The 13,265-nt window shown below is 38.8% G+C and overlaps 1 protein-coding gene across 1 annotated transcript in view; it reads right to left on the reverse strand.

Moving 5' to 3' along the window:
- FCHSD2 (FCH and double SH3 domains 2) overlaps nucleotides 1–13,265 on the reverse strand; it is a 234,645-nt gene that overhangs the window by 58,858 nt on the left and 162,522 nt on the right. Inside the window, exon 9 of the mRNA XM_075546243.1 lies at nucleotides 6,781–6,903. Coding sequence (XP_075402358.1) covers nucleotides 6,781–6,903 — 123 coding nt within the window. The remainder of the gene's footprint in view (nucleotides 1–6,780; nucleotides 6,904–13,265) is intronic.

Here is a 13,265-nt window from a genome sequence, read left to right on the forward strand (position 1 = left end):
TTATGTCACCAGGGCTCTTTATTTTAAGCCCAAAGTTTGTGGTAATTTGTTACAGCAGCTTTTTCTATGCTAATCCAACAGTTTTTGATGATACATGCCTAAATTCATTAATTTGCTAAAGGGCTGAAAAAATTGAAAATTTTACATCGCTATCTTTTCATTTTATAGGTTGGAATATGTTTACAATTCTGTGAGAGAAACTCTCTCATCTCAGCTATTTCTCTGTTCAGATATAGTTAGCATAAGGTAATTTTTTCAAGGTTTTGGCATGGTATAGTAATACATACCTAATTAATCTTTGTTAAATAATCCCCTTAAACATATCCTAAAATATTTTTTAAACCTTCAAATTCTCTAAAGTCATCTTTAAATCCAACAGTAATTTGGCTTAAGTCGTAAGGAATGTCTGCTGGGAGCATTGTGCTCTCTTAAGGTCTCTCTATATGGGATCAAGGGGACCACAGAAACTAAAGAGCCCATAGAAACTGAGGGGCAGTGACTTCGTGTTAATTAATGAAGGAGGAGTAATTTAGAAAAGGAGGGAGAAAGTGGTTTTGCAACCAAGGATGAAATCAACAACACTTAATTTTTCATGTAGAAATTATTGGATTGATGGACTCATTCATACATACAGCAAAAATGTATGTGTGTGCCAACTAAGTGCTGGGCACTAGCAATGTAAAAACAGTTTTTGCATGGGGAATTAACTCTTGGGCAGCCACTAAACAAAGTTCTACATATGGCAAAGCTTCTGGGAAAGAATGATATTTAATCTGATCATCAAAATCAAAATAGCCTGAGGGCAATGAATGCATAAGTGTGCTTTACATAATTGATGTATGTATGGATTGTGATAAGAGTTGTATGAGCCCCAATAAAATGATTTAAAAAAATTCAAAATAGCCATGATCCTAGTCCTGCCTTTCAGTTCTGGCTATACCTAAACATGAACACTGGTGTAGATAAGAGCTCATGGCACACGGAATCCAGGCCAGTTAAACCCCACAGGAACAGAATTGGAAATAGTGAGACCAAGAGGGTAGGGAGAAGGTGGGAGGAGGCAGGGAGGATGGGGGACTCAATCGCAGTATAATTCTTGTGGTAGTTACATAATCTGGTGTCAATTTGTGAAGTGGTCCAGTCTAGCCTGTCAATCAGGTCACATCTTAATGACTTCCTCTGGAGATGCTAAGGAGATAAATAGCTCACTGGAGGCGGGACACACAGACTCCCTGCAAGACATTCCTGTTGACAAGCCACATGGAGCTATGCTGATGGAGCCAGAGTCTTAGAGCTGGAGGAGCCACATGGAGACCCACACTAGCGCTTCCACCACCAGTGGATCCATAAGACTTTCCACCCACTGGCCTGTGCTCTTCCTGCATGTGTTGCATGAGTCCGAAGAGGAATTTACAGACTGGTACTGGACATAAGACCTAATAATATATTGGACTTATGGACTTGATCTGGAATGGGCTGGGATGTTTTCTTAATGTACAATTACTCTTTATATACATGGGAGAAGCACACCAGCCTGTGTGATCATGAGGTGCCAATGGATCAGGGATCAGGCACCAAAGACCCAGAAAAAAAAGTCTTATCAACATGAATGAGGAGTGTGTGGAGTAGAGACCCAAAGCTCATCTGTAGACAATTGGACATCACAGAAGGGTCACGAGGAAGAGATGAGCTGGTTAGGGTGCAGTATAGCACCGATGAAACACACAACTTTCCTCTAGTTCTTTGATGCTTTCCCCCCAGCCCCCACTATCATGACCCCAATTCTACCATACAAATCCGGCTGGACTGGAGCATGTACACGGGTACAGATAAGAGCTGGAAACACAGGGAATCCAGGACAGATAAACCCCTCAGGACCAATAATGAGAGTGGCTATATCAGAAGGGAGGGGAAGGTGGGGTAAAAAGGGGGAACTGATCACAAGGATCTACATATAACTCCTTCCATGGGGGATGGACAAAAAGAAAGTTGGGTGAAGAGAGACAATAATAATAATTTATAAATTATCAAGGGCTTATGAGGGAGGGAAGGTGGGGGAGGGAGGTGAAAAAGGAGAAGCTGGTACCAAGGGCTTAAGTAGAAAGAAAATGTTTTAAAAATAATGATGACAACAAGTGTAAAAATGTGCTTGACACAATGGATATATGTATGGATTGTGATAAGAGCTGTATGAACCTCCAATAAAATTATTTTTTTAAAAGAAAAAGAGAGAACACCAATCAGATTAAACCTCCTGTGTCAGACTGGGTTGACTAGAGAAATAAATCCAGAGATGCTCAAAACAAAAAAAATTACTCTTAATATAAAGCTCTTTCCTGTACACAAGTGTGTCTGGGGGGGAGGGGAAAAATAGAACAGAAACATGGATGGTAGTTTTAAGACATGAAAACAATAATCATTTATAAGTTATCAAGGGGTTATGAGAAGGGGAGGGAGGAAAAGAAGAGCTGATACCAAGGGCTCCAAAATAAAGTAGATGTTTAGATGATGGCAACATATTTACAAATATGCTTGAAACAATTGATGTGTGGAATGTTATAATAGCTGTAAGAGCCCCCAATAAAATTATTTAAAAAAATACTAAAAACACTAAAACTTTCTGCAAAACAAAACTAAAAACCAGCAAAATAGCAGTCTCAAAAAAAAGGGTAGAAATTTAGGTAACTCAACTTGTCCATGAAATAAATGTGGGTGCCACCCTCTTTTTTTCTCCCCAGCATGTGATACACAAAAAAAGTTGGGTTTTTTTTTTTGCTCCAAATTGTAAAACTGCTCTGTGAAAGATTTGATTACGTGTTAGTGTTCAAAATGCACAGTTGTTCCTGTACCCTTTGGAAAAGCTTACTACTGATACTAAAAATCCTACCATAAAAAAATGTTATACTACTATCACTTTTCCTACTTTCTTCACTATTAAAATGTTTACTTTTACATGACTCACTGTTTAAAACAGAACATTCTGGATTCTAACTCATGTAGAGGATGGAGAACTAGATCCAAATAATCTTATCAAAGTGGAAAGAAAAACCCATCTTGTGAGCACAAAGTTTGGAAAGAATTGATATTCTATTTCAAACTACTAGAACTACTAAAGAGAACAACTGTAAGTTTATTTTTTGTTAGTCTTCAAGGTATAGAGAATAGCAACACAATAATTTAATTTTTGAAAAAATTCAGAATAACTGTAATTTTATTGTTAAAACAGCATATTATTAGTTGGTGGGTGTTTCCTTATGCTAGAAAGGCCAGCAGAGCTACTATGCTCGAGAAAATATCAATGACAATATCTGCCTCAGTTACATACACAAAGCATTTCATAAATTATTCAGAAGAAAAACCAGCTTCATCAATAATTAAAAATTAACACAAGCCAGCTCTTTATCCTTTAGGGGATGGAAAATCTAGAGAGCACATCAACATTTATAGTTTGTAATGGATTATCCCCAAAATGTATTTGGGAATATACAGTTACATTTTAGACTTGTGGGGAAAAATAATTTCCCCCCTCAAAATATCAAGGTAATAATAGAAGTAAAATAAGAACCTAATGCTTTTCTAACCTTCCTTGGGGTTAGCAGTATAACAAGAGCAATACAGCAAGCTCTGTGTGACAGAAAAGCACATGGCCTAAGATTTGTAAGTGTAAACTCCTCTGGTACTTGGAACAAAAGGGCACATCTCCCAGACACACCACTCTCATTAAATTTTTATTCCTACCACTTTCAATCTAAGCATAAGAGCATCTCATTTATTCCTCTTCCCTGGGGAATGGGAGTCTCACATGAGTGAATGCAGAGGAAAATTAAGCTTCTCTTCATGTTTTTGTAGGCTTGGCTTATACATTTTTAATTCATTTTCGATGAAAATAATGTGAGACAAAAGAGATCGTACAGCAAAAAGGTCAGAAAGCAATGCATGTAAGAGTGTGACTTCCGTCAATTTATATCCACTTCCAGAGTCCATTTTCCTGCCTGTGACATAAATAAGCATCATAATTCAGCCTCACAGAATCAAAGATGTAAAGTATAAAAAAACTCTTAGAATATTGTTAAGTGATGCAAAATATCACCTTTTACTACTATGCATTTATATGTTTTGAAAGTTAAAGGTCATGTATTCAATTTAGCAATCTCGGTAGCCATCAGTTCTCGTTAGAAATGTCCTGACGTCTAACTCATCTCTTCAGACTGCCTGCATTTTTTGCCCACCTCAGCCCAACTATGTACCCTCTCTTCTGCTAGACTCTCCCTACTCTCCAGAACGACTTCCTTATTTAAAGTTCTCTGCTGGTCCGAAATTTTCATCAGGACATAGGATCAAACTTCTTAGTGATGCAGATGAGTCTTTTCTAGACACTGGCTCCAAACTACCTTGCTCTTACACCACACACCTGACAACCATTCTGTATGTTAACCCTGTATTTTCAGCTTTCGTCCAGGTCCTAATCCAACATTCTTAGGATGAGATAGTTCCTGAAACAAACTGTTGTTCAGTGCCATTGAGCTGGCTCTGAATCAAAGGGAAAGTATATACAATCGAATGAAACAATGGAACACAGAAGTAGATCATCAGGTCTTCTCTCTAGTCTGTCAGCTCCGTTGAAACCTGTAACACCTGTGACGCTGATGGTATTTAAAACAGCAGTAGCATGCCTCTAACATCACACAGCAACCACAGAGTAGCCCACGCTGACAGACACGTGGTGGCACTCAGCACGAGTGGCTCACGAATTCAGGGACGTAGGTGGAAGGGAAGGATCATGCTATGAACACACTCCTGAAGGCTTCCCCATTCCTTCTTCCACATTGAAAATCAAGGCGTTTATCATATGCCTTCTTAACATGCCCCAGTATACCATTTTTTTCTTAGGCCTTTCAGTTTTTGCTTTTATTTCTTTCCAGTAAACCCATCAATCATCTTTACCTGACAAAATTTCCATCTTGTAAATCTCTACCACATATCATGCAACCATATCCTTTTTAATCTAACAATTTCTCTGGAGAATTAATAATTCTCTAATCTACACAACTACAAACTATAACTTTGTAATATGTAACACATTACATTGCAATCAGTCCTTTCCTGAAGAAGGAAACAAACAAACAACCCACTATAATGTGCTAAGTTAAAATACAAAATTCTGTCTTCTCGCTTATCAATTAGTTATCACCCTGTAGGTATTTCCTACAGATTCAACCTCAAAGTCGCTTGGTCAATTTATGGAAGTTAATTGAAATCCAAGATGGGCAGAAGCACGTGGAGTCAGTAAGCTCTGACAGACAGCTCAAGGTTTTCCCATAAAGGTGTGGGACCGTTATTCAAATGTCATTTTTGAGAGACTTTACTCCAGCCACCCAACTCAGCTAAGTCACTGCTGTCAAGGCCAACTCAGTGACCCTATAGGACAGGGTAGAACTGCCTCAGAGTTTTACCAAGACTGTAACACTTTATGGGAGCAGAAATCCCTGTCTTTTTTCCTGGAATGGCTGTTGGTTTTTGAACTGATGGCCATTGTGGTTAGCAGCCCAATGCACAACCAGTAAGCACATGACACCTTCGCAACTCCGTTAAAGGAGGGTTAAAAATCTTTGAAAAGTTGATTTATGAGTCTTAGAAAAGTGAATTATTACTGTTGTTATAGTCACATGCAAGACTATCAATTCCTAGGTCAAAATGTCAATGAAAAAATGGCTTTGAACTTCTAAGATTTATCGTCTTTAAAGCAACGTAGATAGCTGCTCAAGATAGAGAAGTAAAAATATACTGAAAGGTGCCTCTTCTGATTAAACAAATAACTTGTAACTAAATATATACTTTTAGTTATTTAAAAACTACACAGACGGTCTTAATAAGAAGAGGCAAATCTCTGTGTACCAGAGAATGAGAAGAAGAAAAAAATCCATGATAGGACTTTGTCTTACAACTCAATGGGAATAAAGATTAGAAATGATCAGGGAATTAAACAGTTATACGTATGGCACGAGGTACAAATTAGGTTCTCTGCCCAAACAACCTAGAAATGCTCTTCATTTCTTTAAGCAGCAGCAGCTAAAATAATTGCTTGGCAACCCTGGGTTTTAGCTGCAAAACCATTGCCAGTCTACTGAGACAGCAGCAGAAGTCAACAGGAGACCCAAACCAGGCAAACACTGGAGAGGGTCTGAAATACGAACGGAAAGTGTCATGCTACCTAAATGGTGTACCTCTGCTGCCCAGGGTACAGGCAAAGCAGCAGAGGTGATGGAGTCCAACACTACAGAGTACACAGACTAGGCGCTGTCAAAGTTTGACAGCCTACAGAAAGGTTCGATTTCTAAAATGAAAAACAGAAATTAAGGTATTATGTTCAAGTATCAATTATAAAATGCCACTTTCATCTGTTTCCTTTACCATTCTTAGCACTGACATGTGACCTTGTTGCTCCCTCAAATGACTGAGTTGAGAGCATACAAAGTTCATCTAAGTAGAAGATAAAATTTTAAACAATTGTATTCAAAAAGCAATGAACAACAACAACAAAAGCAGTGTCCAGAGCAACAGACTGATGCCCGGAGCGAGCGTGGGCCATCACCTCCCTTTCTTACTTGGTACTGTCTTCACCAGCAAAGCCACCAAGAGGGCAGAGAGCTTCCAACTTTTACTATTTCCAGGAAATTTGTTCCACAGCATTTTTCTAAAACACGAACACCTATATTTTTGTTTGATTCTAAAATGAGTACCTTATCACCTACTGCACTAAAAGCGTTGGATAGGTCTTACCTTGCTGGAGGTTTCTAATAAAAATTGAAATGTGTTCTGTACAGCTTGACATGTTTCTAGCTCAGTCCGGCTGAATGCTATTAAATAATCCTTAAGGTGATCATACACATTTCCATCAAGAGCCTGTAATATAGGGGTGAAAAAAAGCAGAACGGAGTTATAATAAAACGTTGATACACACTGATGACTGCAGTTCAGAGCCATCAAGTTGGACCCGGCTCACAGCAACTGCAAAGACAACTGAAAGAAACACTGCCATCCTTGCAATGGTTCCTGTGTCAGAGACCACTGTTACAGGATCAATCTACCTTGTCTTTCTTTGTTGCTAACGCTCTCTGTTACCAAGTATGATGTCTCTCCTGAATTCATGTCTAAGTGCTTCTAAGGAGCATTCTGGCTACCCTGCAAACACAGATTTGCTCATTTTACTGGCAGACCACGGTATAAATATTTAATACTCTTTGTCATTACCATAATTCAAAAGCCATTAGTTCTTCTTCAGTCTCCCTTATTCACTGTCCGGCTTTAACATGTGGGTGAGACATGGAGGCACCAGGCCTGGTCTTCAAAGTGTCATCCTTTCACACTTTAAATAGATGTCTCTCCCAATGCAACACCTACTGTTTGATTCCCAAATTGCTACCTCTGCAGGCACCGAGTGTAGATCTAAGTAAAAGAAATTCCTCGACAACTTTAATCTTTTCTCTGTTGATCATGCGTTCTCTTAGCAATTCAGTTGTGAGGAGTTTTATTTTCTCCTGTTGACGTGGTAATCCATAGTAAAAGCTGTAGTTGTGGATTTTGATCAACAAGTGCTTCAAGGAATTTTCACTTTCCGCAAGCAAGGTTTCCCCCTGCCTATCTCAGATCTGTAGTCTTCCTATAATCCCGATGTCACATTCTTAGATCATGTGCCTGCTATACAGATTAAATAAGCATAGTGAAAATGAGACAAGCCTAATTTTAGACCACGAAGAACCTAAAATTACTAATACCAATAAAAATTTAACACAATTTGTTCCAAGTTTCACATTCATTTCTTTTTAAAAATCATTTTATTGGGAGCTCATACAACTCATCACAATCCACACATCCATCCATTGTGTCAAGCACATGTGGTGCCATCATCATTCTCAAAACATTTGTTTTCTATTGAGCTCTTGGTATCAGCTCCTCACTTTTTACCCCCCCTCCCAAACCCTGGATAATTTATAAATTATTATTATTTTGTCATATCTTACACTGTTCGACGTCTCCCTTCGCCCACTTTTCTGTTGTCCATCCCCCAGGGAGGGAGTTATATGTAGATCTTTGTGATCGGTTCCCCCTTTCTACCCCACCTTCCCCTTCCCCTCCTGGAATTGCTACTCTCATTATTGGTCCTGAGGGTGCTATCTGTCCTGGGTTCCCTGTGTTTCCAATTCTTATCTGTACCAGTGTACGTCCTCTGGTCTAGCCGGATATCTAAGGTAGGATTCAGATCATGATAGTAGGAGGCAGGGAGGAAGCATGAAAGAACTGGAGGAAAGCTGCATGCTTCATTGTTGCTATACTGCACCCGACTACATCATTTCTTCTTGTGGCCTAAATCTGCTATTAATAACAACTGAACAAAATACGTAGATTGATGTGTAAGAGTAACTACAAACCGTAAACAATCACTTGGTAAACTGGTGCCTCTCCTTAATTAACAAGGACAGGAAAAGTAAAATTCAACAATTTTAGAGCTATGAGGAAACAGGACAAAACTTGGGAAACAAGGTCTGTGTTCTGATCTTTACTGATCCACTGACTAACGGTGGCAACTGCTGTAGCCACTTTGTAACAGAGCAGGTGTGAGAGGTCAATGAAATAAGGGACCTGAATGCCCAGAACAGACACTCGATAACCATTAACCTCCTCATCCAAGACTGGCAGAATGATCGTAATTAGTATATCCTTACAGAGAGCATTCAGAGAAAAAGCACAAGAGAAACCGGGTCATAAAAGCAATTCAGGGATCCTGCTCTGGGTAAGAGATAACAAAGCAGTATCTATGAGGGGTTTTAAACACTGTTTTTCATTTAAACATTTATAGGAGGGCTTTTTGGAACTGAAAAAGAAAAGAAAGCCATTGGAGAGTTGAAGAATGAGTAAGTTATGATATATACAGTCATTAAAATATATATAGCAAAACAAGGATGGTTAAGATGTATCAAGGCTTTGAACCAGTTCATTCTGGTTAAACTCCCTGATGAGAATTTGCACTTCCACCTCACATATACTGAATCAGAATCTCTATTTAAATCACACCTGAGGTGATTGTAATAGATTTAAATGTACACCTGGTGTATACTGCAGCACCACATGGCATTCTTATTAAAATGTAAAATCTGATTCCACATATCTGGAGTGGAAATGCAATTCTCAGCAGCTTGGACTATACATAAATGAAAATGTCTGCATCAAATAATTTTTTGCTAAGTATAGAACAAAATAAAATATCCACAAACAACTATGGGGAGATAGACCTGTAAGAATCATAATTTTAAAAGATTCCATGGAGGTCTTTTCTTTAGAAAATTAAAGTAAAATTCATCTAATATAACATTCACCATTTGAAGTGATTCTGTGTATTACAAAGTATATAGTTGTTGAGATGTAAGGGTGTTTTTATATTCTAGATACTGAACCCTTAGTAGAAAGTGTTTTCTTTCTTCGGTTCATCTTTTAACTTTCTCAACTGTGTCTTCCGGTAAAGCCCGAGGGATCTTTTCTCCTCCCTCGTGTTGCTTGTAGTTTTTGTGTCCTATCTAAGAATCCTCAGTGGGTGCTTTATAATAAAGAAATATTTATGTATTTTATCTTTACATATTACATGAACACTTTTCTATAAAATTGAGCTTAAACACAGGCACACCACACACAACAAATTCTCTTCGTCAAGTACTGAGGAACCAAGTGCACAGCTTACAGCAGAAACACCACTAGATGGCACCATCAAGCACCTTGAATATATGCATATGAATTCTTAAGATGCTTTCCATAAAATTACATAACATCCCTGGAGCAAATGATGTTAAATCTGAACAGAAGTTCATCGTAATTAATGTGGGGTGGGGGGAAACAAAACCACTGCTGGTGTGAAATTTTAGCTTTTGAAAGGTCTGTTTTGCAGTAAACTAACTGGTGGATTTTTGTTTCAATTCTTTAAGTGACAATAAACTTCACAAAAAAGAGTTTTTTTAAAGGAGAATCAAAGGCATGCATACTTTTACTCTAACTTCACAGCAATAAAATCTAAGTACCCAATGTATAGAGGTCATGAAGAGGGAGCAAGAAGGTTAAAAAAGGAGAAAAATCTTTAAACTTCTGCTTTCACCATATTGCTGGGAAACAAAGGGAGTCCTGGGTTGCCTGTCACTGTTTCAGCCAGAGACCAGGTTGATTTGAGAAACTTATGTTCTGAAGCACAAGACAGAAAGAAACAGTGGGGTTGTGACCTCCAATCTGCTTCCAAAATCCAGTGAAAGGTAAGCAAGGTATGTACCTTAAATTATAAGGCAGAAGCAGGGTTTTACAATGATCACGGAAGAGATCAGAAAGTTTTTTTTACAATGATCTGGGGCTACAACTGATACTCCCAGGTGCCAGGTTTTGCAATGATTGGGAAATTATCTATGCCTACCTTTCTCCAGCAGCCATTAGTCCACCATCCCCTGAAGCCTCAAGTGGTGCCCTTGTTTATCTACATTGGGGGATGCTTCCTGGCCATATCAGACCTCTCCCCCTGAGGCCTCTGAATGGAGGATGCTTTGTATGTGGCTACTTATCTTAATGGAGACCTCACTAGTCTCCTTCCAGAGTCAGGACATCCCTATGGATTAATCTTAAATGGAACTTTTACTGCAAGGGAAGAAGCTGCTGGATTTGGGGTTCTTCACAAAATTATGTTCTCTTTCTAGTATTCTGATTAAAAGTGGGATAGCTCTTTCACTCTAGCAACCCTACAAACCAACTTTCATGAAAGGAACCTGACTGATTTTGAGCAAAGTATGTCATAAATACAGAACTAGTCTGGATTCATTCACTTTCTTCAATCTCACTTTAAGATAAACACTATAAAAATACTGAAAAAGCAACTTGCTGCTACTGTATATTTCAGTTTAGTCACAAAACACACATTATTTCTATTACGTCAAGGGATTTTTAAGTTAATTACCATATATACCAAAGTATAAGCCACCCCAAATATCCGCAGAGGCACTTAATTTTACCACAAAAACTGCATTAAAAATGTGCTGAAAGAGTTCTCTCTCTCTCTCTCTCTCTCTCTCTCTCTCTCTCTCTCTCTCTCTCATGTTTCGTTTACTGTAACGCCTAAAACGGCTTCTGTCCTTTATAAAATTCACTTGGATCACAAACCAGAAAAAAATGTGCTGAAAAACTCGGTAAGTTAATACATGCAAGGGCTGTCAATGTTGTGACTGTTAGGTGCCTTTGAGTGAACTAGGACTCATGGTAACTCCATATGTGCACAGCAGAGCAACTCTGCAGGTTTCAGGGCTGCGGCCCTTCTGCTCCCATGAGTAAATGTGGGATTGACAGCGTTCTCCTGCAGAGCCACCGGGTGAGTTTAAACAGACAGCTGAGTAATTGACAGTTGTGCCATCAAACACTAGAAACACTAGAAAAATACCAACTAAGATTTAGTTTGTTGAAAATCCAAAGTGTAACAGCCTCCTCCCTTACAGTGAAAATCCCCTCTAGACGTAATCATTAAGGATGCTTTAACTCAGGGAGGAGGCAAGCAAGGCCATTTAGAGAAGCCACGGAGACGGAGACCTCCGCAGGTGATAGTCTGATAGGCCCTGGAGAAATGCAAACCACTATTCTCTGAAGTTTGCTTTCTTTGTAACATTGTGTGGGTCCTCTGATCATTTTAAAACCTGTCACTTATTTCCCAAGCTTGTCAACGGTTTAAGGTATAAAACTTGTTTGATTCTCACTGAATCTTTGAAGCTATTGGAAGGTAGCAAACCCCACTGTTTCCTTCTGCCTAGTTCTTGCAGAGGCAAACAGAGTTTCTGGAATCACCCTGGTCTCAGTCTTTGGCTGACAGAGTGACAGGCAGCCCTAGACCCTGGGTTCCTACAAACACTTCCATCTGCAGACATGAGTACCTCCTAAATTTGGTTGTCAAAATCCTACCACATGGAGTTGATCACAAATACTGAGCTGCAGGTGAGAGTTTTGAACTCAGAGGTATAAACAATTCTCTTCATTTGAATTCCCAGAATGTCAACCTGAGTTATATTCAAGGAAGTGAAAAAGTATTGCTAAAAACATAGACACCTTTGTTAAATAAAAATATCATGTGTGAAGCTACTATTTCTCAGCTTATCCTCCATCTAGGTGCGTACACTTCTGAAGGTGGTGATTCCATCCCTCTAATCCTGCCCTGAAAAATTCTTCACTTTACACATCAAAAGGTCAGTTTTGGCACTCTGGAGGGACTCAAAGGGTGTTTCTTTCTGATGTTCTTTCAGTTTGGGAAACAAAGCCCACCCACATGTTCAGGGATATAAGGTTGATAGGACAGGTTTCCCAATGAAATGCTTGCAGGGCAGCCTTTTTCACCCACAAAGAATAAGGAGGTACCTCATTGTAATGGGAAACATTGTCTTGGTGCAATTTTCCTGGCTGTTTTCTTGTCAAAGCAGTTTTCAAGTTTGTAAAACACTTCATAATAAAATCACATGATTGGTTCTGGGTTACTGTCCTTTGAAAAAATATAGCCAGACTACCTCTTTAGAACCTGTCTTCTGACTGATCTCTCTTGCCTTGAATTGAATTGGTTCAGCAGATCTGCCTTAGAAGGCACTGATTTGATTGAACATTATTTGTTAAGGCTCCTTAGAGTATTATAAGTATTATTAAGAGACGTTGCCTGCAGCCATCCACTGATTACAGAGAAATGTTTAAACATATCTTGTGTGCGATAAATCATGTGTATATAAACCAGAAACCCAGTAGCAATACATTTCATTTATCCTTGTAGATGCCCAATATTTAACACATTAAAGAGGTAATAAGTAAATACAGAGCACGTGTATGTAGTGAACTAGTAGTACCTATGTGCTTATACGAAGAATTACTTTCAATAAGGAATTTTGACTTTTTGCTTTAATAAAGCAAACTTGTATACCAATGTTTACTGTAACATTATTTACAACAGCCAAAGATGGAAACAACTCAAATTTGCATCAAGTGCACATGAAACAAAATGTGGCATGTATTGTATTCACAATAGACCAGTGATTCTCAATGTGTGGGTCGTGACCCCTTTGCGTGTCAAACGACCCTTTCACAGGGATCACCTAAGACCATCGGAAAACACATAGTTCCGATGGTCTTAGGAACCCAGACACTGCTCCTCTATCCATCTTCAGGCAGGTCCACCCACAGGCAGATGCACCCATTTACGAGTACCCAGTGTGAAGACT

The sequence above is a fragment of the Tenrec ecaudatus genome, chromosome 4 (assembly GCF_050624435.1).
Source record: "Tenrec ecaudatus isolate mTenEca1 chromosome 4, mTenEca1.hap1, whole genome shotgun sequence".
NCBI classification, from domain to species: Eukaryota; Metazoa; Chordata; class Mammalia; order Afrosoricida; family Tenrecidae; genus Tenrec; species Tenrec ecaudatus.